Here is a 26,024-nt window from a genome sequence, read left to right as displayed (position 1 = left end):
CCATAAGCAAGAGTTTGACAGCTCTGTTATCAAAAAAGGAGTGAGAGATTCTTCACACTTTTTAATGTCTTTTAAAAATAAGCACACTGAAATTTTTTTGGGAGTATGTAAAAAAAGAAAATCAAATAAGGCAAGTTCTCATCAAGTGTGACAAAGAAAAACCGACAATTGATTAAACTTAATTAAGACTGAATTATTCATTGGGGATCTTATCATTTCAGCTGCACAGTTATTGGAACCATTTTTTCAATTTGAATGTTACGAGAGTAAAATTGTATTATGCTAAAAAAAATGTCACATAACACATATGCTCCTTAGCTACAAAATGATCTGAATACTAAATTCAGTACCAACCAAAAAAGCATGAATGCCATCAGAATACTGTGGAAGTGTCTCACTAGTCCCCTTAGTTAAATTACAGTGATGCCATAAACTAGATGCCATCAGAGTTCAAGGAAAGATGCCCCCTTTTCCTACTCCTAGTTTTGTTTTGCCCACAGACCAAGGCAGTTAACTCACATTCCCCTGAAGTCTTCAGGTCTGAATCCCATTCAAGTTGTAGCTCCTCTCCCAAAGTCCCCAACACCCCACCCCCAACCTCAGTCTTCAGAGGAGGTCACAGGTATGCAAGGAGCCCTTTTTCACCAGTTAGACTAATCTCTGCTGATGCTGTTCTCCTGAAACAACAATACCAGTTAGGAGCCATTAATTAATTCACCTTTTCAACAGCAACTCAACACAGTATGACTCAGCGCTTTTTCCTCAGAATGTTACACCCCCCAACCCCCCCCCCCCCCTCCTCATCCCACCCCCATGAAAACATTCAGCAATTTTTATTGTCATCATGACAATTTGATCATGAGCATGCCCTTGGACAAAAAGAGAGAAAATATTTACTTTCCAATACTTGTATTATAAAGCACAGAACCAAATCTTGACAGAGGCTGTGCATATAGACACCAGTCACTTTGGCTTCTTTTGGTGCCTAGCTAAGCCTGACACTGGAAATTGTTTAAAAACACATTAGTCCAGAAAACACCTGCTACCGACAGCAGCTTTCTCACCAGTCTGTTGCCAGGTCTACCCTAAAAGGATTTGGCACCTTGGAATGGTTTGGAAACTTTAGATAACAAGGTAGACCAAATATTTGCTTTAATCTGGACCCAAGGGGACTGACTTATTTTAAATAACTTACACTTGTCACCATCTGTTCTTTTTTAAAGTAGCATTACCACAACATGAATGCAAGAATATAGCACAGTACGCCACATTCCACAATGAGGACTTTATGTTACATGCCATGTGTTACACACCCCACATTGTGGAACAGAACCAAGTAAAATGCTGGTGGAAAATGGTTCTTTCAAAATACACCTACTGTAGTATTTTTGAAACTTGTTAAAATGAGAAAGGAAAGTCAGAGTCAAACCGGTTGAACTGACAGACTCGACTTTGGTGGAAGGAGCCTGTTTGGCGGACTGCAGAGGATCCAGCAGTGGGCTGCTGCATCCATATTTATGGCAGCCATTTCCTTCAGTGCAGATTCTCCAATCTTCAGTTCAAACCTCTTAAGTGCCTGGCACATTAAGATTATTAAAATTGTATCTTCCTCCTTGCCTAATGTTCTCATTGCTCCCTGGCGATTTGAGGGTTTGCTCCAGTTTGTTTTAATGTCTTAATTAATGAGATCCAGCTTTCTGACTCAGGCACGCACAAAAGCCCAGTGCAGTCTCATCTTCTGTTCATCCCTCTCCTATAAACACTCAGTGTATTGCGGGGTATGAGTTTCATCATTTATGAGAAAGAAACCATAAAGAGCATCTACATTGCCGTAGTACAGGAAGCTTGAAATGTGTCCTTCAGACAAAATTATCTTGTACACCTCTTTGAAAGTGCTGGGTTGAGACTGTACCTCCTATAAGAACGCAGTGAGGACAATGTATGAAGTAAAGACATTTTTTTGTTACTTTGGAGCTCCTTAGCACAACAATGGTAGCTTTGAGAAACCTCACGAATCAATTCTTTGCAATTTTTGCTCTCAAAGAGCAGAAATGGTGACTGCAGCTGTGATGTGCGCTTGGCTTTGTCCTCGTAAATTCACAAGTGGTGGCCCCTGCTCGGAGGACGGCACCTCCCATCTGTTTCCATTTATCGGGGAGGGACTCACTCCACTTCCCTGTGTTCCAACGTCAAAATGACCCATTACGCCGCGTTATCTCTAATCTCCTAACAAACAGCTGCAATCTCCCTCCCCTCTTGACAGGTTCCATTAAGGAGCTGTCACCCGTCGTCGTCTGGAAAGTTCCACATGTGGGATGTCAATATTAAAGCTGTGTCAGGCCAGCTGCGGAGCAAATGATGGGTGAGCAGAGAGGAACGTGATACCACTAGGGCAAGGAAGCGTCTTTGGTTGGTGTGGCAATGAGCTCTAACACCGAGGAGGTTGACTACCCCCAGCTAGCGATGGTGATGGAAGTATTCATCAGCACATCCCGCTGTTGTTCCCATCCGCCTTACCTCCCTCGTCCCAGGCGAGTCGCCAAGTAACGCAGAGTCTTCCGTCCAACGGCAGCCTGAGCCTGGCTCCGAAGGGTGCGCTCGGCTGGCCGTGAAATCGTCAGGCTGGGTCCAGGTCACTTAACGCGCCAAGGATGCTGGGACATGGTGGCCGAGCACATGACCCCTTTGGCCGGTACTCTGCTGGTCTAAAGATGGCAGGGGGAGCAGGAGTCATGCCTGCTGCCCACCTGCCACCACTGTCAGTGCCCCTGTGCGAGTGGACACACGCACAGGACCTTCTCAGTGCCGATCAGCTTTGGGGAAAGAGCACACACTGTCTAGAGCATGCGTGCAAACGCATACAGAGCTCAGAATCTGTAACCTGCACACAGCCTGTCAGACACAGCTTGCATCAGTGTGATGTTACTTCCAAATTCTACCAGAAGAGCAAATCAGTCCTCCTGACTTGCTGGGAGGCTGTGTTGAAGTGTTCCTAGCCCCTTGGCTTTATACTCCGTGTTCCCAGCTGTGGGATTGGTCACACTGAGATCTGCTCTGGTTCTCATGTTATTATGACACAGAGAGCGAATATTGTCCAGCTCATACTCCCATAGAGCATGCAACTTCTGGCAGGATGTAGTGGGTCCGCTGTGCCAACAATGGGCTGTGCAACAGCTTTCATTTGCTGAATCCTAAGGATGGAATTTCCATTTGTTACAGTATGGACAAACAAGGTACTTAGCCATTTCTGAATTGCTTGAGCAGGAATCCAGCCAGAAATGACCATTCATGAGTGTGTGCTAATCAAAGTAGATGCTATAAAGAAGGTTAAACAAGTGGGTTCCATATCATACAACTATTATCACAAATATACATTAATATCATATTTCAATTCAATTCAATTTCATTAATATCAATTGTTTCAATATTTCTTTTGTTCACACAAGCATTTTAACAGGAGGCTCAAGACATACAAGGAAACTCTTTACTGTTTTTTTTAATTAATGTTGTCAACATGACCTTTCCCGTCTTCCAGTTGCTGGCAGCTACAAATTAACTACAATCACAGAAGAACAACACCCCCTAATTCTGAGAAACATTGTTTACTCGTGTCTGTATTTTGTGCGCCTCAAATTTTCACTCGATGTTCCCTCCAGCAGTACCTCAGCTTGGCTTGCTACCTTGAATTTGCAACACTCACTCGTAACGCGGACAGTTCAGAAATCCTAAATAGCCCTAATCTATGACTGATGCATCCACACATACGTTCATTTCCGCTGCGAAACTTTGATTTGGCCGCGGTTGGCGCTCGTCCCAAACCTCGACGACAGGTTTTTGAAGTTTTACACCGCAGCTCTGCAACTGTCAGCCTTTGGTGTTTCTATTTATTTTAACCCCGTTCTGCCGAATGCAACACAGCAGTTTATTTTAAGTGCATTTACCACAGGCGTACACGCCCGTCTAAAGTTCTGCTCTCCTTCATCTCCGCTGCACCAAAGAGCGGCACAAATCCGTCAGTTTCCAAGGAGCCAAGAAAACAGCAAGCTTTTCCCTTTAATTTTAAGCGGTGAGAGGCGTAATGAACAAATCACATTTCATTTGTGTAGCTGGAAGGTGGGGAAAAAAACACATACCCAGCTGAGCTGGAGATGCAGTGACAGACTCATATATCTTTTTCATTTGTTCACTAAGCCTGGGCACCCAGGGACCTAAATCAAAATGGTAGATGTTTCAGCACAGACATCTCTTTATAATTTTTTTTACTACAATACATTAGAAATGCAATCATGGCAATTAAAAATCCATGATAAATTGGGCGTAAGCATGCTCAGTAAATATCTTGAATGGGATAGATGACCTAAAACAGAACGGAAGGTGACACAGAATTGTGAGATGATGAGGGAAATGACTATTCAAGATATTTTCAGTTAACTCGCAGCACAAAACAAGATAAGGATCAAAATGAATAATTGTTAGTGTAGTTTTCATTTACTCTGCTATAAATAATGAGAGCAGGTTATACATGAATTGTTGCATTTACAAAGACATTTGAAGGAGGAGGGTCATGAACAAATACATGACTGGGTGCTCTATTATCTTTTTTCCAATAAAAACCCCATGAATACATTAATCAAATACCTGTCTAATGGCAACAGCAGTTCAGCGGGAGAACCGTACACTGCCTGCCCGATCTGATCTAGTGCTTCAGTTTCGGTGTTACAAACAAACACCATATCTTACCTCAACAGAGCGGGACCTTTAAGTGAAACCTAACCTGTTGACTGTGTTTTGCTAAGGGGGGAAAAAAAAATCTGTGCTTCCAATCTAATACAGATAGCAGATCACACACGCTGCCTTTTGCATCAGTCACGATTCCAGCAAAGAAAGGAGATTAGGCACCATAGGGGGAAGATTAAGGTAGCGAAACGGCTGAATCTGGAATTGCATAGGAATTAGGCCACCTGGTAGACAAGCTCATTTCGAACAAGACAAAGGAAGCCACCCCCAGTCCCCATCCCCCAATGATACATGATGGTCCAAACCACATCTGAGAAGCCATGGGGGGGGAGGAACAGAGGTGCAAAGCATGCTGGGACTACTGGTGCCGACCCCCTGGTCTGACGCCTTTCCGTCCGGCTGGTCTGTCTTTCAGAGCGAGTACTCGAGCGACACAGAGAGTGAGGACAATTTCCTGATGATGCCCCCCAGGGACCACCTGGGCCTCAGCGTCTTCTCCATGCTCTGCTGTTTCTGGCCCCTGGGGATCGCTGCCTTTTACCTGTCCCATGAGGTAGGAGCCGCCGCACCCCCCCCCCCCCCACCACTTCCCCGGGAGCTGGGACCGCCTGGGCTGTGGGACAGATTTGCACTCCACCAGCACATACCGCACAGACACAGCTCTCTGTGTTTAATCAAACACTTAGCAGATTTTGAGGATTTCTAATGTGTTGGGTGCCATGATTAGGGTCCAAATTATACATATGTCTCTGCTACTGTAGACATAAGCGATACATACTGTGCCACTGCTTTGATCACTGTAACTGGCCTATGGAGGCTTTTTGTTTAATAGCTGGACTGTTCTCAGACCTGTTATATACAGTCCACTCTGCAGGAGGGAAAAAGGAGTTTTCAGTTGTTAGATCCACCTTATTCCACACTGTTGGCAGGATAAGTTACATGTTCCTAAATGGCATCATTAGATCACGGTTACATCAGATTGTGGTAATCGACAAACCATGACATTTTTTTGCTCTTGGTACACAACAGGAATGCAAGAATATAGCACAGTGTGTCACAAAGGCACATAAAAACATCTCAGACATGTAACAGACAAATTTGTGACCACTGACAGACAGGTTCATAAGAAGCATTTGGCAAAACTGTAAAATTGCCAGACTGATTGATGAAGAGTAATTATTAAATTCTGTGCAAATGCAAGGTCTCTAAAAACACAGAAACTGCTGCCTACAACCCATTTTAATTGCCCCTCAGTAAGTATGTTTTTCATTGTGGAGAGCTGAGAGCCAGTGTCGATTTGAGTGCATCCTCTACAGGACCACACTGCCTGTCCCACTTAGGGTAATGGACTGATTTAGGGGGATGAGTGGGGTTTGAATTAATAAGGTTCAGTTTTGTACAAAGTACACTCTGCTAAATGTCAATAGGTCCTTATTGTGGGTGCCTATTATTTTACTGGGCTATTTGGTGATGTGCGAGGGCTTTCTCAAGTTTGTGCTTGATAGCTCATCAAATGAAGGAATCCGGCCAAAGGTGAGGGTGGATTGCATGGCAGACTGGTGAATGTAGCGGTGCTGGCCAGTGCGCTTCACAGAAAAACAACAGACACAACAAAAGGAAAAATTATATATGTCTTTTTCAATTGCGACTACAACAGAGGAACCAGCCTTCACAGAACCAACAAAGCAAATCTAACTGCTCTCCAGCTCCAGCAGCTTTCCAGCTGTTCACCTGTATGTAATCACTAACTAATTAAACATGTGTGCCTTGTTAGCCAATAGGTGGTCGCACACACCTTCCACACGGACAAACAATTAGCCAGCTTGAAATGCCTCTGATGGAATTAGTTCGGCTGTCGCTGAAGGTTGGTAAATGGAAAACACAACTGAGGATCCTCAACACTGCCTTACCACTCATTTAACATGTAAACATCGCTGACTACGCTGGCAGTTATTGGGGAGGGTCATGCTTCACAATGACAGCAATGCTAATTTGTCCCTCTATTCATCTAAAACGACCACTGTACTTTCATGAAGACACTACAGCCACTGGTTTCCTTGTGAAAAAGGAGTGTTTTTATTCAGCCTCAGTTGGCTGTCACTATAAATGCCATGGTACTTGTTTTCTGTGTATGTTTCGGGCTCTTTGTCCTTTGTTTGTAGTGGGAGGATGATGCCTTTATCTTTGAGAAAATTAGGAATAATCTCCTTTGATTTTTGAACACTCAAAGCAAGATCGTCTTCCACATGCCAGTTAATAAGACTACACAATCTGTATGACGTCTTGTCTGCTTCAGATAAAAGAATGTCAGTTAGGTGTGATCAGGATATTTCACAACTGAGCCAGAGTTACCTTGGAACAGTCATTTTTGCATGGTGTGAATAGCACTGAGACTAAACTCAACCTGGGGATTCTCAGTCCTATTAAGGGACCTAACATTACATTAAATCTCTGCCTCCTGTATGGAGGAAAATAACAGGCAATATCCATGTGGTGCACATATTTAAATACATAGATGAATTGTTTGGCTTATATAAATGTCCATAAAATCTGTGCTACATTCAAATCAAACCATTGCCTGCTCCTTTTATGAACAGTTGGGGGAAATTGAAGTGGGTCCACAAAAGCTTTTGCCTGATTCACTATAAAACCTTTAATTATGTGTTTGAAACACTTCACAGAGGTGATTGCCAGTGGTCCATATTTATTAAAATCATTCAGCTTTTGCAATTTAAATATAGAGTTTATACCGTTTTTCAAATGATAGGAACAGTACAGAAATCTACTGATAATTTGAATTGAACACCAGGGATATCTGTCTATGAAAGACCGTAAAAAATGTAGAGACCCCATTTGAACCCTCAGCCTTCCAGAGTTTAACTGTATGTGAGGATTTTTCTGCTCCAGCACAACTACTGTCGATTTTGCTTCAATACATCATTTTTCTCTGCAAAAATTTCTCTCTCCTTGACCTTCTTTGAGGATGAAGTAAAATCTGGTGTCAAAGCAGGCATAAAAAGACATTTGAATTACTGGTGACAACCACATAATCCAGCCAGCAGGTAGAGTGTTTTGGGGCTTTTTTTCTGAGGCGAAGATTTGCTATTTAGACCCTGAAGGAGAGCAATCAAGCAAGTTTAATTATGGTAGCCACCCAAACAGCTCGAGCAGGTTTCCTCTTAAACTTCGGTCTGTGATAGACATTTATTAGGGGAACGAGCAGGAGTTTTTTCCACTTTTGTCCTCACTAGTGATGGAGTTTTTTTTTTTATTGGGGGAGGGGATTCATCCCTTCAAGAGCAAAGCATTTATATAATACCCTTAACTGTACTTTAACTACAGTTTCACATATCTGCAAATCTGTGTTCAGCTATACTGCTAGTGGGAAGAAAAAAAATACATCCTTGACTGAATGGTTTAACATGGAAACTTTGGTATATGCCGGATGGACAAATTTCTGCTCAATTTCATGAGGCAATGAAAGAACTGAACCGAAAATCGGCTCTGACCCTCGCTCCAGATCAGCAGCTATGGCCTCGGTCATCCTGAATGTACCCTTGCACTCATTAACCTATCTTGAGAAAAACTGTGCACATAACGTTCCTGCCAAGCGCTTGCCTTTGCATTTCTGAAGCAAAAAATGAATAAATAAAGTGCGCTAACTGAAATTAATACGGGCTTTTTTCTGCAGTGCAGGCATGTCTTGAATGACCCAGGAGCCTCGAGGGTGGCTCATGCTTGCAAACGAGGACACAAGCAGAAAATGATTAAATGCATGCGCACACACACACACACACACACACATACACACACATGAACATACACAACCACATGCATAGGGGCACACATATATGCCCCCATGGGTTGTCCAGAACCTCAGGGCAGCTTAGCACAGCTCTTGGCAAATCAAATACGGCAGTGGTGGCAATATGCTTTGGGACGCTGGAGAATTGGCCAGCCCAATAATTGTGGCCCAAGATAGGAGTTATTTTGTTACTCGGACAAAACTGAGAGGACGTCTATGTTTTTATGCCCTGGGGGGATAGGAGTCTTCTGTAGCACTGTGGCGGCAACGGCTTGCAATAACTGACTAAACAGTGACATCCTGACTCGATTCAGCGGGAAACAGCGCAGTGCTCTCTCTAATACACTCCAGCAAACTGTGTAGAGTTCAGAGGTCACCAGCATCGGAAGCAAAGTCCACAGCACAAGCTGCAAAATGCTGCAGCAAACGAGGATAAAAAGGTATGCTGGTGAATGGTAGCATCATTTTACTTATCTATCCAAGGCTTTGCTGATCGGCTCATCTCACTGTGCTCCTTTTCTTGAATGTAGAATGCGAGCATTTAAATGGAGTTGTAAACAACAAGAACTCAGCCAGACTCAGGCGGTCTGATCCAGCCAAGGCTCCGGCATCCCAGCTCATCCCCTGCTTCTTGGGAGGGCGGGGCGCGGTTTTCAAAGAGGGTACACAAAACCATGGTTTCATATTGTCTCACAGCTCCAAAACCCTGAGGAGAGGCGTGAGATTGGAGCCTGGGGCTGAGGTGTGGGTGATGAATAAGGAGAAGCGCAGCGGGGTTGGTTTGGTGCGGTTCTCTGGGCGGCCCTGGTGGCGTGCGGCGGATCTCCTGCGGGGGCCTCCATCCCACACTGCCTGCAGTCCCGCTGCACATCACGACTCCACACCTACATCGCACTTATTCTCCATTTAAAACACAGCCGGTTGGCAAGGGCAGCACAGCCCACGCCGAAATCGCTTCCCAGATCCCACTACAAAGGCTCGCAGCCGCAGAGAGCATCGCTGACAGAAATAACACAAAAAAAGGAAAAAGGAACAACGGCCGCCATTGTCGTTTGGAGGAGGTGTTTCAAATTGCCTTTGTGCGCCTCAGCGTTAGAGCTCCAGGGAGCAGACATGAAAGGTCTCTTCAGGAGTCCAGAGCAACACACGAAGGCTGTCGTGCTCCCTGAACCGTCTCCTCGCACGCGGCAGCGAAGGCTTCAAGTGCAGGCGACGCGCCTCGTTTCATATTTCCCCCCCTCGCCTGACTCTCACCGCTGGTGCAGTTTCGCTTTGAAAAGGAGGCGGCGGTTCACGAAGCAGAGAGGGCAAACCTTTGAAATGAAGCAGACTGCAAAATGACCATCTCTCCCACCCCCCCCCCCCCCCCTCCCCCCGCCAGTGAATAAATAAAACAGGAAATTGAAAAATGGCGAAAGTAATATTTCTGTTTCGGCGGAGGGATTCGGGCTGGTGAAATTACACCTTTGCTTGTGATACCAATGCATGATGAATTCTAAAAAAAGGTCAGCATGGTTAATATATGAAACGCAGTGCAGTGGCTGGAATTTCATTTGACAACAACGCTGAGCTAAGAAACACCCTGACTGCTTATTTGTGAAAGCGGCAGCATTGCCTGCCTTTGTCACAAAAGTCACAAACAAGGACAGCCCTTAAAACAGAGGCCCCCGTGCAGTGAATCAAGATTTATTTTTCTAATCCTACGTATAATGAATATGTGCTTTTATCTTTTTAAATTAAAATTCTAATTACAGTTATTTGCAAAGTGAAGATTACTTCCAGTCCAAAACCCCTTCCCGGTAAAAGGCAAATGTTGCAGTGTTTGAAGTTGGAGATGTTAATCATGCTGATTGTTCATGGAGTGTTCCGTTGTGAACGCTTCGCAGCATTGGCTGAGCGTTTTCTGCGAATGTTCCCTCAACCTTCAGCAGCGCGCTGAACTTTTGTCCTTGTTGCTGCAGCGATGAATCCAATGAAGAGCCAGCACCAGATTACTTTCCTGTCACAAAAAGCTCATTCCCTCAGACTGATTAGAGACTCAACGTGTTAATAAAACCCACAGTTATGTGTAATCAACTGGCCGCCCAACAGATGTCATGCCGCCCCTGTAATCCACAGTATCGATGAACTGTTGACCCTCCCAAAGATATTCTTTATTTACTGGCTAAAATGCTCCATTCATAATTCTATTGACAAATGCAGGGTAAACACTGTTTGTCAGACTAATGACATTATTGACATCTGAGACGGGTGTTGATGTCCCTGTTGCGTATTTGGAAAGTTATCAAACACTGAAGTGGTCTGGCTCAGGGCAAGTACCACAGTAACAAGTTAAGTTTCTAAGCATCTTGGAAGACGCTTCATATGTATTTATGGAGAAAATCACTGTCACAGTAAGACCAAGCCTTACTGGGGTGTTTTAACCAGTGGTCCTTCTGTAGTGTCATGCCTTTACATATAGCTGTTCTTGCAATGAATGGACACTTTCACAAATGACAGACATTATAGAAATGTTATAGTCCCATATAGTCATTATTAGGGATCATATTAACCCAAATCAATTAATTTTAATAGGTATTTGGTCAGACAAACATACGGATACACACACACGCACATAAACACACACACACAAACAAACAGCTACTGTAACTGTATGCCACTTCAGTAGCTAATAAGCCTACTGAAGGCTGGCCCGTTCCATAAGAGATGCGTTTAAAGCCTTCAGCTTGGTCTCTGCATATTAATAGTAACGTTAAAGGTCATGCGGATTTTAATTGGTTCCTTTACCTTTATTTTGTTCCACGCAGGACTCCAATTAATTTCCCCCTTTGAGGCTGTGTGCAGCAATCAATATGCTTTAAATGGAGGCAACAGAGTGTAAAAATTGCTTTACACATTATAAATCTGCGTTTCATGGTTAAATTGCGGGTGAATCTGCTGATGTACCATGCTGTCACACTCTGCTTACATGTTCAGGAGCAAATCACAGCTTTCAGCACGAGTCACGGTCATTTCGAACCAGACGATGGGTGCCCCCGATGTTTTCGGGTTTGTCTTGTTGCTGGTCCCAGTTGCCCTGAGGAAAAAGGCATTTGGTGTTCACAAAATTGCTGCTTTGGGAGAGGGTAGCCAGGGATAGAGGGATTTGCCATTTGTAGAGGTTTCCCTCTGTTTGATGGAGGGATTCAAACTAATAGGGTCACTTCCACTATTTGGGAGCTGTCTGTAAATGCCTCATGTCGACCAAGTCCCCGGGGTGTATCTCAGAGAGCCGAAGAGTTTGAATAGTTATGCATTATGCATTTGGTCTGAGCCCACAAGGTTTTTTTTATCTTCTTTCCAGCTGAAACGATTGTAGTGGATAAAGTGTTTTGTGAATTCAGCAGCCAGCTGGAGTCATCTTGGCCCGGTCAGACTTTGCCTTTGGGGAGATTCAGGAGAACCCCAAACTGAAAGGACTGTTCATCATTCTCTGGTTTATGAGCCATCAGTGTACTATGTATACTAATTGTTCTGTAGTATGCAGTACATTGAAAATGAATATTAAGTTCATATGAACTAAATTTAAGTGCACCCACTGATTAAAAAACAGCTGCAAAAATGCCCTGCTTTGTTTATGATGGCCAGCTGAAGAGGCCTTCAGAGCACAGCAGAGCCCTCTACTCCAGTTCCAGGTTGGAGGAGCACCCCCCCCCACTCCCACTGCAGGTTGGAGGAGAGGCCCCTGCTCCAGCTGCAGATTGGAGGAGAGACACCTCCTGCTCCCACTGCAGGTTGGAGGAGAGGCCCCTGCTCCCACTGCAGGTTGGAGGAGAGGCCCCTGCTCCAGCTACAGGTTGGAGGGGAGACACCTCCTGCTCCAGCTGCAGGTTGGAGGAAAGGCCCCTGCTCCAGCTGCAAGTTGGAGGGGAGACACCTCCTGCTCCAGCTGCAGGTTGGAGGAAAGGCCCCTGCTCCAGCTGCAGATTGGAGGAGAGACACCTCCTGCTCCCACTGCAGGTTGGAGGAGAGGCCCCTGCTCCCACTGCAGGTTGGAGGAGAGGCCCCTGCTCCAGCTACAGGTTGGAGGGGAGACACCTCCTGCTCCAGCTGCAGGTTGGAGGAAAGGCCCCTGCTCCAGCTGCAGGTTGGAGGGGAGACACCTTCTCCAGTGCTGCTCCAAACAGCTGCTCCAGCTCAGCCCCTGTTGTTTTTACCTCACATTACAGCAGCAGCTGTTTGCTATGAAAATCAATTTCCATGGAAAGCAATCTAAGCCACTGAGAGCCATACATCCCAACATGTTTCACTTGTCACAGGGTATGATTTAAAACGGAATTGCTTTTCAAGTTGAGCCAAATCTCAAGCATCCTATCCTATAAACAGGGACATCTTGAAAGAACTTTGTTTCTACCAATCATTATCTGAGAACTACAAAGTTAATAAGAACAAATTTTTCATAAAGTTTGCTTTCAGTGAATCAGTTGGATCAAGATTTCTTTCATGTTGTGACCACTTGAAATATCTAATCTCTCCAAAACAACCTCACCTACACCCCAAAAATTACAGCAATAACAATGTGTAAGTACATTGCATTGGATGCAATACTGGATGTAGCCATGTATTCCTTATCAGACAAACAGTGGAGAAAAGGTCGTAAGGAAGGATACCTGAAATAAACACAGACAAGTTGCAAGTTGTTAATAATGTCTTCAGAGACTTCTTAAGGCTGTTATGAGGCAAGAGTTAAAACAATTAGACCGTTTGTCTGTTTAAGGCTGTTTACATCAGAAAATGAAGAGGGTTGTCACGTTTGTAATGCTGCAACTCCACCTTAATACATGCGATGAACTGTGTAGATGATTGATCCCTCCTTGCCTGGAGATTTGGAGGTGCCTCATGTTCATGGCAGAGGTCCAGGGCAGGTCTTCCCCAGCTGTAGTGTTCAGATTTAAGAATTCTACCCAGCACCCTCTCTGCCTCTCCCTGGATATTGGCGCCCAAGCCCTGTTTCAGGACCTGCTCTGTACCACAGCCTGACCGACCCCCGCTTCCCAAAAATGCAGCTAAAGCTGTTCAGAAAAGACTACACCACCCTGGCCTCATCAGCCAGGACCACTTCCCTCATTTTTATTTCAAACTACGGCAGGATGCAGAACACCTAGCCAGACATCCCGCCCGCAGCTGGGGCTCTGCCTTGAATATAAAAAGCTTTTTTTTTTCCTTTTTTTGTGATAAAAGCCAGACCTTCTGTTTTCATTTTATGTTGGTGCCCTGCAGTCTCCTGTATCCAGGGCAACATGCTGCGCTCGTACTTTCATATGCGCGTTCTAAAATCCATTCACGCCGCCGTGTTTTAACAGGTGCAATTCGGGTAAAGCACCTTGCTTGACAGCGCGGTACCCCCAACTCGGGTGGGGGGGTGTCTGGGGAGAGTGAGAGCGTGCCGCTACAATTAAGCACTGCTTTTCAATTTGCTCACATTTGCCAAGGGACGTATTTGAGCTCTCCTGCATTTATGCCTCATTCGTGAAACATGCTACAGATTCTATGCACTTGCAAGCTCCAACGGGGCACCCCCGGTATCTGACCCAGGAATAACGTGACATTTTCTGCCAAGCTCCCCCTATTGAGGTGACGTCCAGCTAGCTTCCGTGCACACGCACTGATGTAGTGTGCTCACATACACTAATTACTGGATGGGCAATAAGCTTGAACAGTGAGCTTGCATGTTAATTTTATTCTCACCCGGGGGGAGCCAACAGCTTGTGTTTCCACCGTTACTGGATGTTTTCAAAGAGTCCTTCGGCCTGTGATGTTTTGTTATTGTAATTGGAAGAATGTGCAGATCACTACTGGACACTGATATCTTAGGGCGCATAGGATTCCGGTACATGAATAATGCAATCCCTGGGCAAGCGTTTGATTGGACACGTTGTACCACATATTTATAATTCCGCCTTGTTAAAGGCCATCTACTTCACGTGTGCTTGGCACATCTCACAAAACATGGGTTTCATTGGCTAATATTTATTGAAGTGACCCCTGGGAAACTTCCAAACATTCTTTCAAGTTCTTACTGATAAAGAGGCAGAATGAAAGTATGGAGGTGAACTAGGGATATTTTATTTCCCAGAGAAATACCCTACATATGCCAACTGAAAGTAGACAACATGACCCGTGAAAACAAACAAACCATGAGATCTCTTCTCAAAGATGTGCACCGACTGAAAACTTGACTGATGTGTAAGTCATAGCACTTGTACCTGTGATACCTGCCACACAATGGCTTTGCCAGATCTTCAGATTTTAACATTTCTGAAAAGAAATTTATGAAAATGCCCAAGAATGAGCCGTGCTGGCCATTGACAGGGAGGCAGTTAGGAATGCTGGGAATGTTCTTGAGAAGGATCCCATTTATTTGCCGGCCGTGGAAATCGTTACAAATGCCAAGGGATTGGGGGGGGCTGGGGGGACAGATAAAAGAGCAGGCTTCTGCCTCAGGATCCGCTGTAAGCTGGAACACCTCCGCTCCTCACCTCATGGGGAGAGGGATCAATGATCTGTGACTCAAAACAAAGACAGACACTTCAGGAATCAAGACACAGGGAGGTGTGTGTGTGTATCTGGAGGGGTTGGCTGCAAAAGGGCAGCTGTAAACCAAACCCCTGCTGCCCTCCAACTGCTCACCCCCACGTCTCCTCCTCTATGTATGTTACTGGGGAGGTTTTTTATTTGCATTCTATGTTATCGCAAAGCAGCCGGGAAAAAAGGCCCCTGGAGAGGCTGCTCCTACGACGTCCGGCGAAACTGGGCGCGCGGCAATCTGTTTGCGCTAAGCCCGTGTGCATAATCTGACTCGCTGCTTTTACAGCGCACTCCAACACGCACTGTAAGCTCTTTACACAATATTTTGGCTACGGGGAGCGCGGTCGTGAGCCACAGAGTAAGCTGTCAACAAACGCCTTCCCCCGAGGCGATGGACGACTTCCACCGAGCGCAAGGCTCCCTCGCTGGCTCACCACTGGTGCGCTCTGCGCTCTTTCTCCTTTCTCTCTCTCTCTCTCTCTTTTTTTCCTCCTTATCTTCTTGCAGATATCGACAGTGACCTACTTCACTGTAGCGCCATGATTATTTATGTTTCAGAAGTGAGTAGTATAGGGAATATAGAGCAGTGGTTGTTTTTTTTTTAGAAAACTGCTGCATGCATCACGATCGGTTTTCAGACGTCGGTTTTCAGAGATCGGTTTGTCAAGGGTACAATTAATCATCGTTTGATGTTGTATATTCCTTGAAAATGAGTTCCTTTTCCCCATACCTTCTCTGAAACATGAAATTACACGGCTTTCTTTCTGTAGCTAAAGAATGGCCTTAGCCCATTGTGCTTTGATGGTAATTAATTAGGCATACTTAAATTAAAGTGGTAATTACAAAGAACTGTTTCCAAGGCTTCGTATAAAACTATTGGAATGTTGATCTAGTATGTTTGCATACTAAGTGCACTCATTAGCAGTGTGCAGGGGCACAGATGGGGAAACTCCATTAAACAAAGCTATTATTACAGATGACTGTTTTCAGTGGTGGCCTGTGAGCAAAACAGTAGTGAAAGTATCAAATGGATGCCCATTACCTTTAAACTGATAATTACCCTGAAAACTATTTTTGACTGTTTTGTTTTTATATAATTGATATGAATGCCCTTTTAAGTATGGATACCCAGTAACAGCTAATTTGTTTTTACTTAACTAATGATGCCTACTTTTGTGTTTTTGGTTTTTTTTTTTGGAATAAGATGATTTCATGGGAAGTGCAGAAAGGTAATGGGTATCGCCGATGTAATCAAGCAAGAGCAATTCACCTGCTGATGGGCGATCATCGTTTAAATTGGCATGCTAGTTAATTATGCAAAATGATCATAAACAAGCTCAAGATGGTTATTAAGTAAATGTGACTTCTCTGCATCCACGATTTGTCTCTCACCAGTCAACACTGGATACTTAAAAGCAGTGAGAGACAGTTGAGTAATATTGCAGAGATTAGTTTAGCAGCTTAGTCTGTAGGCAGTTTAATGTAGTGGTTAAAGGGCACCTCCTACTTTTTACCAGTTTCCCTGAGGGTAACTGTAATCTATGAGCAATTTCACTTGAACTACATTTCAGATTAAATATTTACATTTATAGTTATTCCTTTGGTAGATGCTCTAATCCAGAGAGACTCACCAAAAGTGCAATTATTGGGTTACGCATGTAGCTGTTTAGATACTGAATGATTGTTGCCATTGTTGTAATATAATGCTGTTGTGGGAAACATAGTGTACAAACATATACGACTATTTTCAGCTGCTTCTACTGCCACAAGCTTCAATTGCTACAAAGTTTTTACCACCAAGCTGTATGCCACAGCGAAAGACTTATACTGTCACCTGCACTTTGCCTCTAATGCTTACAGCTTACTTGTATGTTAAAAGTTTTAGTATAAGCTTTGGTCACAGATTTTAGGAGGGGGAGGTGTCAGAGTTTGGAGAGCCAACATGTAGTCTGAGTAGGTGGTTTTTCAGTCTGTGCCAGAAGATGGACAGTCATTCCCTGTTGTGACTGTTGTGGGGAGCTCATTCCACCACTCAGGGGCCAGAGGAGAGAAGAGATGTGATCGAGAAGAGTAACACATCCAGGAGGGAACAACTAGGCAGCTTGAGGTAGAGGAGTGAAGTAGTCTGGCAGGAATGTAGGGTTTGATGACACATTATGGGTGAGAGGGTGCTGTTCCTGTAACTGCATATATGTAAATATGGAGACTGGCCCTGTCAGTCAAAATGGAGAGCAGCCCCATCTGCACCACTATTGTGATGTCACCATCAACACTGCAGATGACAGTAACTCAGGATGTTGATGTTTATTATTAATAAATAATAATGCATCACTAAGTATTCAAAAACTCTCCAGCCCAGAGAGAAGCTTAATCATAGCCCTCACAAGACTGGCAAGAATGTTCAGCGTGGGCCTCAGCTAAGCTGTCAACAAACACCTTCCCTGGGTGCTGGACCAGCTCCACAGAGCACAAGTCTTTTCATTTGTTCATTTATATATATATTTATTGTCCTTTTCATGTTTCCTGAATATATCACCAGTGTCCTACTTCATTGTTATTTCATACTCATTTATGTTTCAGAGGCCAGTTATTTTGAAAACGTGGTCCCTGCCTCAAGGCAGCTTTCAATCCATGCAGAATTGAATGTGGATTCAACAAATCACTGCTTGATATTTTGTGCCCCTAGAAGCTACATTTGCTTCTTCAAGCCAAAATTGCACTCAGTTTTTTTTCTGTAGCTGAAGTACAGCCATAACCTATTGTTAATTACTTTTGCTTTGGTGGTAATTAATTAGGCAGACTTAAATTTAAGCAGTAATTACAAAGAACTGCTTCCCCATCGTCACAAAACAATTGGATTGTTAATCATGTTTGCATACTAAGTGCACTCATTAACTGTATGGGGATCGGAAGGGGGGCTGTAACTGAAATGACTTTTTATTTAAAAATTCCTTTTTGAAACGTGATATCACAGATGGATATTTATTATAGCAATGTGGTAAAATGATAGTGGAGGAGCAATGTTGTCAAGATAAAGCAAGCTGGTGCATTTTGCACCACACATCAGAGGCTGTTGAAAAAGAAATTCTGCCAGTCCTGCTGAGAGAATCTTAATTGTGGATATAATTAGGCGGAGCAGGAAAACTTACATTTTGCGGTTCTTTTTATTTTTAAAACGGTAGGCATGCCTTACATCAGTGGCATCCAGTGAGGCCCTGGTGGGAGTCATTGATCGGATGGGAAATTGAGTCATTTGGTGTTCCGGATGTCAATCGGCTGTTGGTTCAAAGGCACCCATAACAGTGAATCTCTAGGACTAGGAGTGGAGACCACTGCCTTACATGCCCAGAAAGTGTAAGCTTTAGAAGTGAATGCCTTAAAAATACAGCATTTAATTGCCTGTTAAAGTCAAGAAGCAAGTTCTCCTGCTAATGCAGTCCACTGAAGAACCCCTCATCTCTGATGGCGTTGACACAATGATGGTGCAGTTCACTTGGGTAGTACTCTGTCAGAATGGATTTTAAAGGTATACATACAATTTTATTAGTGAGAAAACAATGTATCCAAAGAAGGATGATTTTATTGGAATGTTCCTTTAGCTTTAATGTTTAGTTCCTTTGATAGTCCCTGGCCTGGTCTGTAAATTAAAGGAGAAAACAGCATTATATTTATAGATGTCCAAGCATAGAAATTTGACAGTAGGTGTGTGCTTCATCTACTGGACTCTATTAGGACCTCTCTGAATTGAATTTGGAGAGTTTATACAGAAACCCATCTGTGGTTTTTAATTTCATTGCGTTTGAGAATGGACTCTTACCCCCCTACCCCCTTTGAAAGGATCTCCTTCGGCCTCCCAATGCCTGTTCCACAGAGGGTTGAGACTGCTGCATTGACACCTTTCGGCGCAGGCTCTGGATGCCGAGCAGTGCAGTTAATGCGTTTCTTCATGGCTGGCTCAGCGGGTCAAACAAGCAGAGGGTTGTTGCGCCAGAGGTCAGGATGTCAGCGTAGGACATAGTTTTTGTGCGTGCTCTCTTCTGTCCATGTGAATAACCAAACAATTTGAAGTCAGTAAGGAAGGGGACCATACAGCGTATCCCTGAAGCAATGGGAATACCCAGCCCCCACCCCAATACACTCAGCCCCAATGGACAGTAGTCCTGGCTGTACAATGTCATGTCCTCCCAGAACCAAACCTAACACCTCAAACCTGGGTAAATGTGTGTTACCATGGCAGCATACTCATGAGATGTCAGCACTCACGACGAAGGTGTGGCAGTACAGGAGGCCTCACCCAAGGGCTTGTATCGCAGCCCTTTAGGGTGAGCTGCACCTTCAGGTTTAGGGGCTGCACCTTCAGGGTTGAGGACTGCGGCTCTTCTGACATCTTTATCAGGTGTGGTTATTGGTGAAGGGTGGGTGATTTATAGTGTACTGCAGTTTTAACACCTGAAATCTCTGGAGAAATGTCAGTTTAAAGTATGGAGCTCTTCTCAGTGGTAGAGGGGCAGAATACTGAAATTACTGTTGATATAATATCAAATAAAAAACAGAGGAAAACACATTTAAAAATATGCATTGTCAGACAATTTACACATTTCACATTTAAAACAATCTGTCAACACAAAAACAATGTCATGAAAAGCAATGTATATATAAAGCAAGGATGTGCCTTCCGCCATAGTTCATACACACGAGTAAGAATATTCAAGAGACTTCAGGACGCGTGCACATGTTATGCTTCTTGTCTGAAGCGGACTTTCATTTATTAGAACCTATGTCATAACTCAGTGTCCTCATAAATGACAAAGCCCTGACGTTGCTTTACAGTTTCTCATTACGGAGAGCCAAGTCAATGTGTGTCTCATTATTATAGGGAGAAGACACCGACACTGAGCACAGGCTTGTGGCTGGTAAAATGGGTGTCACATCAAAATGCTGCATTGGATGCTGTAGTTAGATTAGTTCTTGCCGTCATGTTTGGTTATCATGGAGGGGGAGGGGAATCCTACATACAGTCCGCATCTGTCAGCAGTACAGAAACTCAGCAATTAGATATGCCTGGTGGTGTGGGGTAGCATGAATTGGCAGCCCTACGCTTAGCTGGTATTGATCTACATGTCTGCAAAGGATTTTTTTGGGTTAGGATCTTCTTATGAAATAATACCATCAAGCCCAGATTAATCACGTATAAATGTCTGGCTCGGCTGACTATGGCTCCCTGATGCGATGTCGGAGCGATTATTGTCTCTGGTCCCGTTCCATTGTTGGAAACTTGTGGTCGTCCGTGGTTAATCCACGGGCCCATGTCTGCTTAACTTAATGTGCCTGCATGGACTTTGAATTCCTGTTAGGAATGCATTGACAAAACAACTTGTGTGCGCTCCAGAATCATCTTCAACACATTGCGGTAATTTCAACAAAGTAAAACAGAGTCCGTTTGAACAGAGGGGGGTAAAAAAAAATGGGGAAAGGATTGTCAGAACAGGTTCCTTTTTTTCTGAACATGATTCCTGGCTTCTAAACCAAGAATTATGCTTTTTGTGTAATCTTCTTTATTCCCCCTTAAGAAGATTATGCCCTTTGTGCACCCTCAACCCCCCACCCCCCCAAAAAATATTAGCTGTAAGCTCATTCTGAGAATGCGATACCAGTTTTTAATTTGGAAAAGTAGGAGGCTTTTTGGAAAATCAACTGAGAGGGAATCAGGAGAGTGCTTGTCAGTAGACTCTATCACATCATAGTCCCTTCCCAAGCATGTACACATGTTTGGCAAAGGGAACAATGGCAGCTTTTTCCTTTAGGTTTGTATATGGGAAATCATACTATGCTTTAGAAGAATAAAGTATTGCATTACAGTGAAGCCACCGTTTTTGAAACCCTTGATTGAAAACAAGATGGCTATGTCTGTCCATCTATCTATCTGTCTGCTTGTTTGTCTTTGTTTTCTCTGCCCATTGCTCATTGCAACTGTCTGTTGTCCATTATAAAATCCGCCATGCTGGTTTCCGGCTCTCATGCATTCACTCTGACACTTTGAAGCCTTTTCACAGTTTCAAAGTGTACATATCACATTGAATGCGTGAGAGCTGGCAACTCTGACTAAGTGTGTGTTTGCATTTGTGCCTGTGTGTGTCTGTGTATTGGGCTAGAGGTTTATATAAGGGTGTTAAGATAGGATTCCCAAGGCACTCACATTAACTCTCTCACCACATGAGTGCAAGATCTGAGCGCTAAATCTTCATTAGCTACTGCACGTGACCTAATTACCTCTCTCCGTTTGCTCAAATCTTTTCCCTTGGAACGATCATAAACTAAAAACATGAGAACACCTCAGTTTTGAGACCCACCTCACTGGGAGGAGATCCAGACCAGAGGATGGCTTACTGTTCATCCCTTAGTCAAAACTATTACAAAAAGTCCAGTTGAGAATACTTATCAGCCCACCTCAGTTTGTGTTTGTGCCACTCGGTGTCCCTCTGATGATGCCCTTCATTTGAAGAGCAGCTTTCCATGACATCCTTTCAGCTGATCTAAGTAATGAATCCTGGCAAATAAGCCGTCTTCCCTGCTTCCATTGCATTCTCAGCTCTGGAGAGCTTGTTTTCCTTTGTAGCTCATGTCAATGCTTGAAGCAGAAGCTGGCCATGACAGTGGATATACTCAAACTTGCGTGATGAGTGTAGGTGACAGCCAAGGTATGCCCAAAACGTGCAGATTACAGAAAGCAGTTAGCAACTCACCAACGCAAAGCTAAGACCAGGATGCTGTGTCCTGACGGTTAGCATTTTTTCAAAGCTATTTGACTTGAATTTGTACAGTTTGCCATGGGGGAAAAGTTCATCTTATCTCAAACAATGGAGCCTCACAAAAAATGTGAAGTTTTGCTTTTTTAAACAACAAACGCTATCACAAAACATTGTGAAAAGACCCACTTAGCTAAACTGAGAAGGCAAATATTGAAAGCAGCTTTCACATGTGTGTGGTTCATTCAAATATAAAAGAGAAGAAGAGGAAGAAAAAGAAGCAGTAGTAATCGTTATATAGTAGCGGTAATACATATAGCTGTCATCATCTGTAGGTTACAGCACAGGGAGGTGAAAGGGGAAGAGACATAGGCAGATGGATAGGTGGCTGGCGACTCATGCATCCCTCTCAGAACAGCACCAACCTGTAAATAACCGTCAGCAACAGCAATAAAACACAGAGACAGAAAAGGGTCACTTATTGTACATTCCGCAATGTCCTTCTCCTGCAGCTCTGGCTGTTTAACGCACGTGGTCCACACTGAAATTACCCCATTAAACCGAGACCTCTAACACCGAGTGACAATTCTGCTCTCGGTCCTTTGTATGCAATTAACCTGACTTCCTGACCTTGGTCGGCTCGCCGCTCCAGCATATGTTGTCTTGGTTTACTGGACGTCTGTATGGCATTATCCCTGGAACAGGACACAGTCTGCCTGGCTCCTGACTTAAATGCACGTTTCCAGAAGTCAACCTACTTCGTTTGGGGGGTTGTGTGCTTTAACAGAGTTTTAACAACGCAAAGCAAAAGTGGAAAGGGAGCTCTCAAATCACTTTTAGCTTTGCCCTGGGCTCATTAACGTAAATTAGCACAGTGATCCTAAAATGATCTAATCAGAGGCTGTGAAACCTCCCCAACGTATCTGAAATATGTGTTTCATATCTGCATTGAGCAATAAGATTCTCCCATTCACTCCCTGAACCTATTTGCTTTTTTTCGACGTCCTGTACCCACAGTGTCTCTCTATTTGGTGGTGTGACACTGTCCAGTGAGCTGACATACCCACAGCCCTCCCCGGTGACTCCAGTCAGGTGCAAGCATGAATATTTCAGTTTCCTGTCACCGGCTGTGCTCACCAGCTCTCCTAAGTGGTTTTGTCAAAACAGCGTCAAACAAAAACTCTGCAGTACAAAAAAAAACAAAAAAAAAAAAACAAAAGACAGAAAGCAAACCACGGGGAGAGAAAGAGGGCAATCAACTGGCCAATCATCATCGCTGGCAATTATGTTTCAGCTGACGGTTTCTTCCTTGCAGCAGCTCTCTCCCTCTCACTTCTCCCCCCTTCCCTCTTTTCCCCCTGTCTTTCCCCCCTCCTCTGTCTCTGCTCTCTCTCCCTCTTTCTCTCCCTTTCTCTTCCCCCCTCCCTCTCCCACTCCCTCTTTCTCTCCCCTCTCTCTCCCTCTTCTCCCCCCCCTCTCTCCCTCCCCCTCCTCTATCTCTGTCTCTGCATTGCGCTCCCGTCCTCCTGCTGCAGAACAGGGATGCAGCCCGCATGTGAACCAGGGAGAGCGCACAGCCCATGCGGGTCCTACAGATTCACTCATTGCCTCCCTGCAGAGGGAGATGGAGGTCTTGTGCCGTTGCGAAATCACCGTTGCAGGGTCTCTTGCTATTCTCTGATCAAATCACAGCCAGGGAATAGGAAATAGATGTGTCAAATTCATATTCAACATTAGGTTTCCCCACCAAAGCACACATGGAAACAATCCCTCTCTTCAGCATTACATTCTTTTACGGCATATTTGTGCTGCACATTTTTCATTGCAATGTCAGCACAGAAGACACAGAAATGTGTGATGTATTTATGCCCAGATAAAGCAAACAAACAGGTGTGCTGCAGCTTTGAGCTGCACGTTGAAAGTGATGACATAAATTCAATTAGGCGCTCTTTGTTTGGGTGCAGGAAAAGTGGATTAATTTGACTCCCCCAACCCTCCAAGTCGTGAGGATCAAGGTGTCAGAAAACCCCACTGCCTGTTTGTTGGTTTTCCCACCTTTCTGAAGGGTCACATGTACTTCATTCATCGACTCTGAGTGGGTTTCGACAGCAGTGTTTTGTCTGTGGAAAGTGGACGGTGATCTCTCATGTGGAAAGGCAACAAGAATCGGCATTGACAGTAGCTGGCTGCAGAAGAGAGGATATCGACGGGCATGAGTTTAAATTTAGCAAGGACGCTAAATGCAGAGTGAACTAGGATTCTCAAAGATCCCATCTTGAAAATGCTTTGCTGTTAGTCCCTCGATTTTGCATGTGCGCACGTGTGTGTGTGGGCGTGTGCGCGTGTGTGCATGCGGGCATCAGGCTTAGCAAAGCGGTCAAAGTAAACTGCAGGGCCTACACATTATTTAGCAATTAGTACAGGTTATAACAGTTTTACACAAACACACTCTTCCTGCATGACATTTGTGACCCCATGCAAGTTCCCTTTGCTGTGTGAAAGGATTCAGCTGTACAATAAAACTGAGGAAAAAAGGAAAGCCACGAGTGGAAAGCTTGTTAAGTACAAAACGGTTCATTCTCTCCTTGGCCAGCGCTGGATCGGTGGGGCATTAGACAGTGGTGTGAGAGGACTAGAGGCACTTCAAGGTCATAAATTGTATAGGCAGCGGCAGCAGCATCAGCAAGTGCAGGAGCAGGAGCGGTGGCAGGAGAGAAATTCTTACCATTTTTCAGCCAAACCGTCCTTTCAAAGAACCCCAGAACGTACTGTACGGAAACAGAAGCCAAAGAAATAAGCAATATATATATTACAGGATCCCATCATCTCTACTCTTTCGCCCACTGTCCCCTTAGGGGAACAAAAAAAGAGCCCCTGATTAAAGACAACTGTGGATGACAACTGCATAATTGGTTTTCCTGCCCCTGCTTAGCTGACTTGGCCAGGATATCTGAATTATAGAAGGTAAATAGATAAACAAATATGGAAATTCAAATTGCAATGATTAATATCACTGGGGAACTGACTCTATAGAGCTTGCCCGCTCTCCGTTTTGCCGAAGATGAAAGCCGTCTCGCCAGCGATCCGGCTCCAAACCGATCCCCTTCCCCTGTTTAATAAATCACATGGCAGCTGGGGAAAAAAACACATGGAGAGATGACTGCTGGCAAAGTAAAAAATAAATAAATAACTAAGAAAAAGAAAAAGAAAAAATCCAACACCAGAGGGGCGTCGAGACGTAAATGAATTAATCAGAATGTGTGTCCTTAATCTTGGCAGTGTACCCTGGACATCAAAGGCTACCAGGCCCTGTTTTGAGAACTGAGTCATGCCAGCTTCATTATTTATGTGGAGGCTGCTCCGCTTCACTAGGCTCCTCCCCCCACCCCTCTCCATGTCCCACAGCTCCCCTTGCTTTCATAGACTCACATCAGGTCAAGACCAGAGAGCAAACTGAGCGTGAGGCTTCCTCCCTCATTCTCTCTCTCTCTTTCTGTCTCTCTCTCTCCCTCTCCTCGCTGCAGACAAACAAAGCGGTGGCCAAAGGGGACTTCCACCTGGCCAGCTCCAGCTCGCGCCGCGCCCTCTTCCTGGCTGTGCTGTCCATCACCATCGGGACGGGCATCTACGTTGGCGTGGCTGTGGCCCTCATCGCGTATCTCTCCAAGAACAACCACTTGTAGTCCACCACCCCCCCCCCCCCCCCCCCCCCCCCAACTCTGCCCCCTTGTATTGGACTGCTTGCCTTTGAGGCGGACGGGAGGGGTCAGCAGGGCTTCAGCCAGGAGGCCGGGTTGCGTGGAAAGCCACACACTGGACGCTGGGATTTGGGAGAGGAAGTACAAAAACTCTTGACGAGCCTGAAGAGTCGAGAATGACTCGAATTAGCGAGGTCATCCCCGGAGAGTTCCCTCTGGAAGTGACAGATGTCAGCTACTTTTGTTTACTTATTTGCTTTTTTCTCTCTTTTTCTGGTTGCCGCTGGATGTCCAAAAACAAATGCAGCTGGCATTGTGGAGCCAGACAAAGGGGACGCTGGAAACCGCGACGACACTTTTGAAAGATTTAGCTCGCTGTCTTGCCTGCCATCAGTCACCAGGGCTAATGTGCAGTTTAATCGCTGAATTCACTGTTCAGGAGTCAGGGTCTTTATGGACCCACCTGTTTGG

The 26,024-nt window shown here is 44.6% G+C and overlaps 1 protein-coding gene across 3 annotated transcripts in view; it reads left to right on the top strand.

The window, feature by feature from the left end:
- LOC118789652 (synapse differentiation-inducing gene protein 1) overlaps positions 1–25,550 on the top strand; it is a 34,169-nt gene extending 8,619 nt beyond the window's left edge. For all 3 annotated transcript variants that reach the window (XM_036546147.1, XM_036546146.1, XM_036546145.1), the window contains exons 3-4: positions 5,153–5,290; positions 25,380–25,550. In XM_036546147.1, coding sequence (XP_036402040.1) covers positions 5,153–5,290; positions 25,380–25,538 — 297 coding nt within the window. In that variant the 3' untranslated portion in view covers positions 25,539–25,550. The remainder of the gene's footprint in view (positions 1–5,152; positions 5,291–25,379) is intronic.
- The last annotated feature ends 474 nt before the right edge of the window (positions 25,551–26,024 follow it).

Source organism: Megalops cyprinoides, chromosome 15 (genome assembly GCF_013368585.1).
Source record: "Megalops cyprinoides isolate fMegCyp1 chromosome 15, fMegCyp1.pri, whole genome shotgun sequence".
Lineage (NCBI taxonomy): Eukaryota > Metazoa > Chordata > Actinopteri > Elopiformes > Megalopidae > Megalops > Megalops cyprinoides.
The sequence above is the reverse complement of the archived record's forward strand: the minus strand, read 5'-3'. Positions and strand labels throughout refer to the sequence as shown.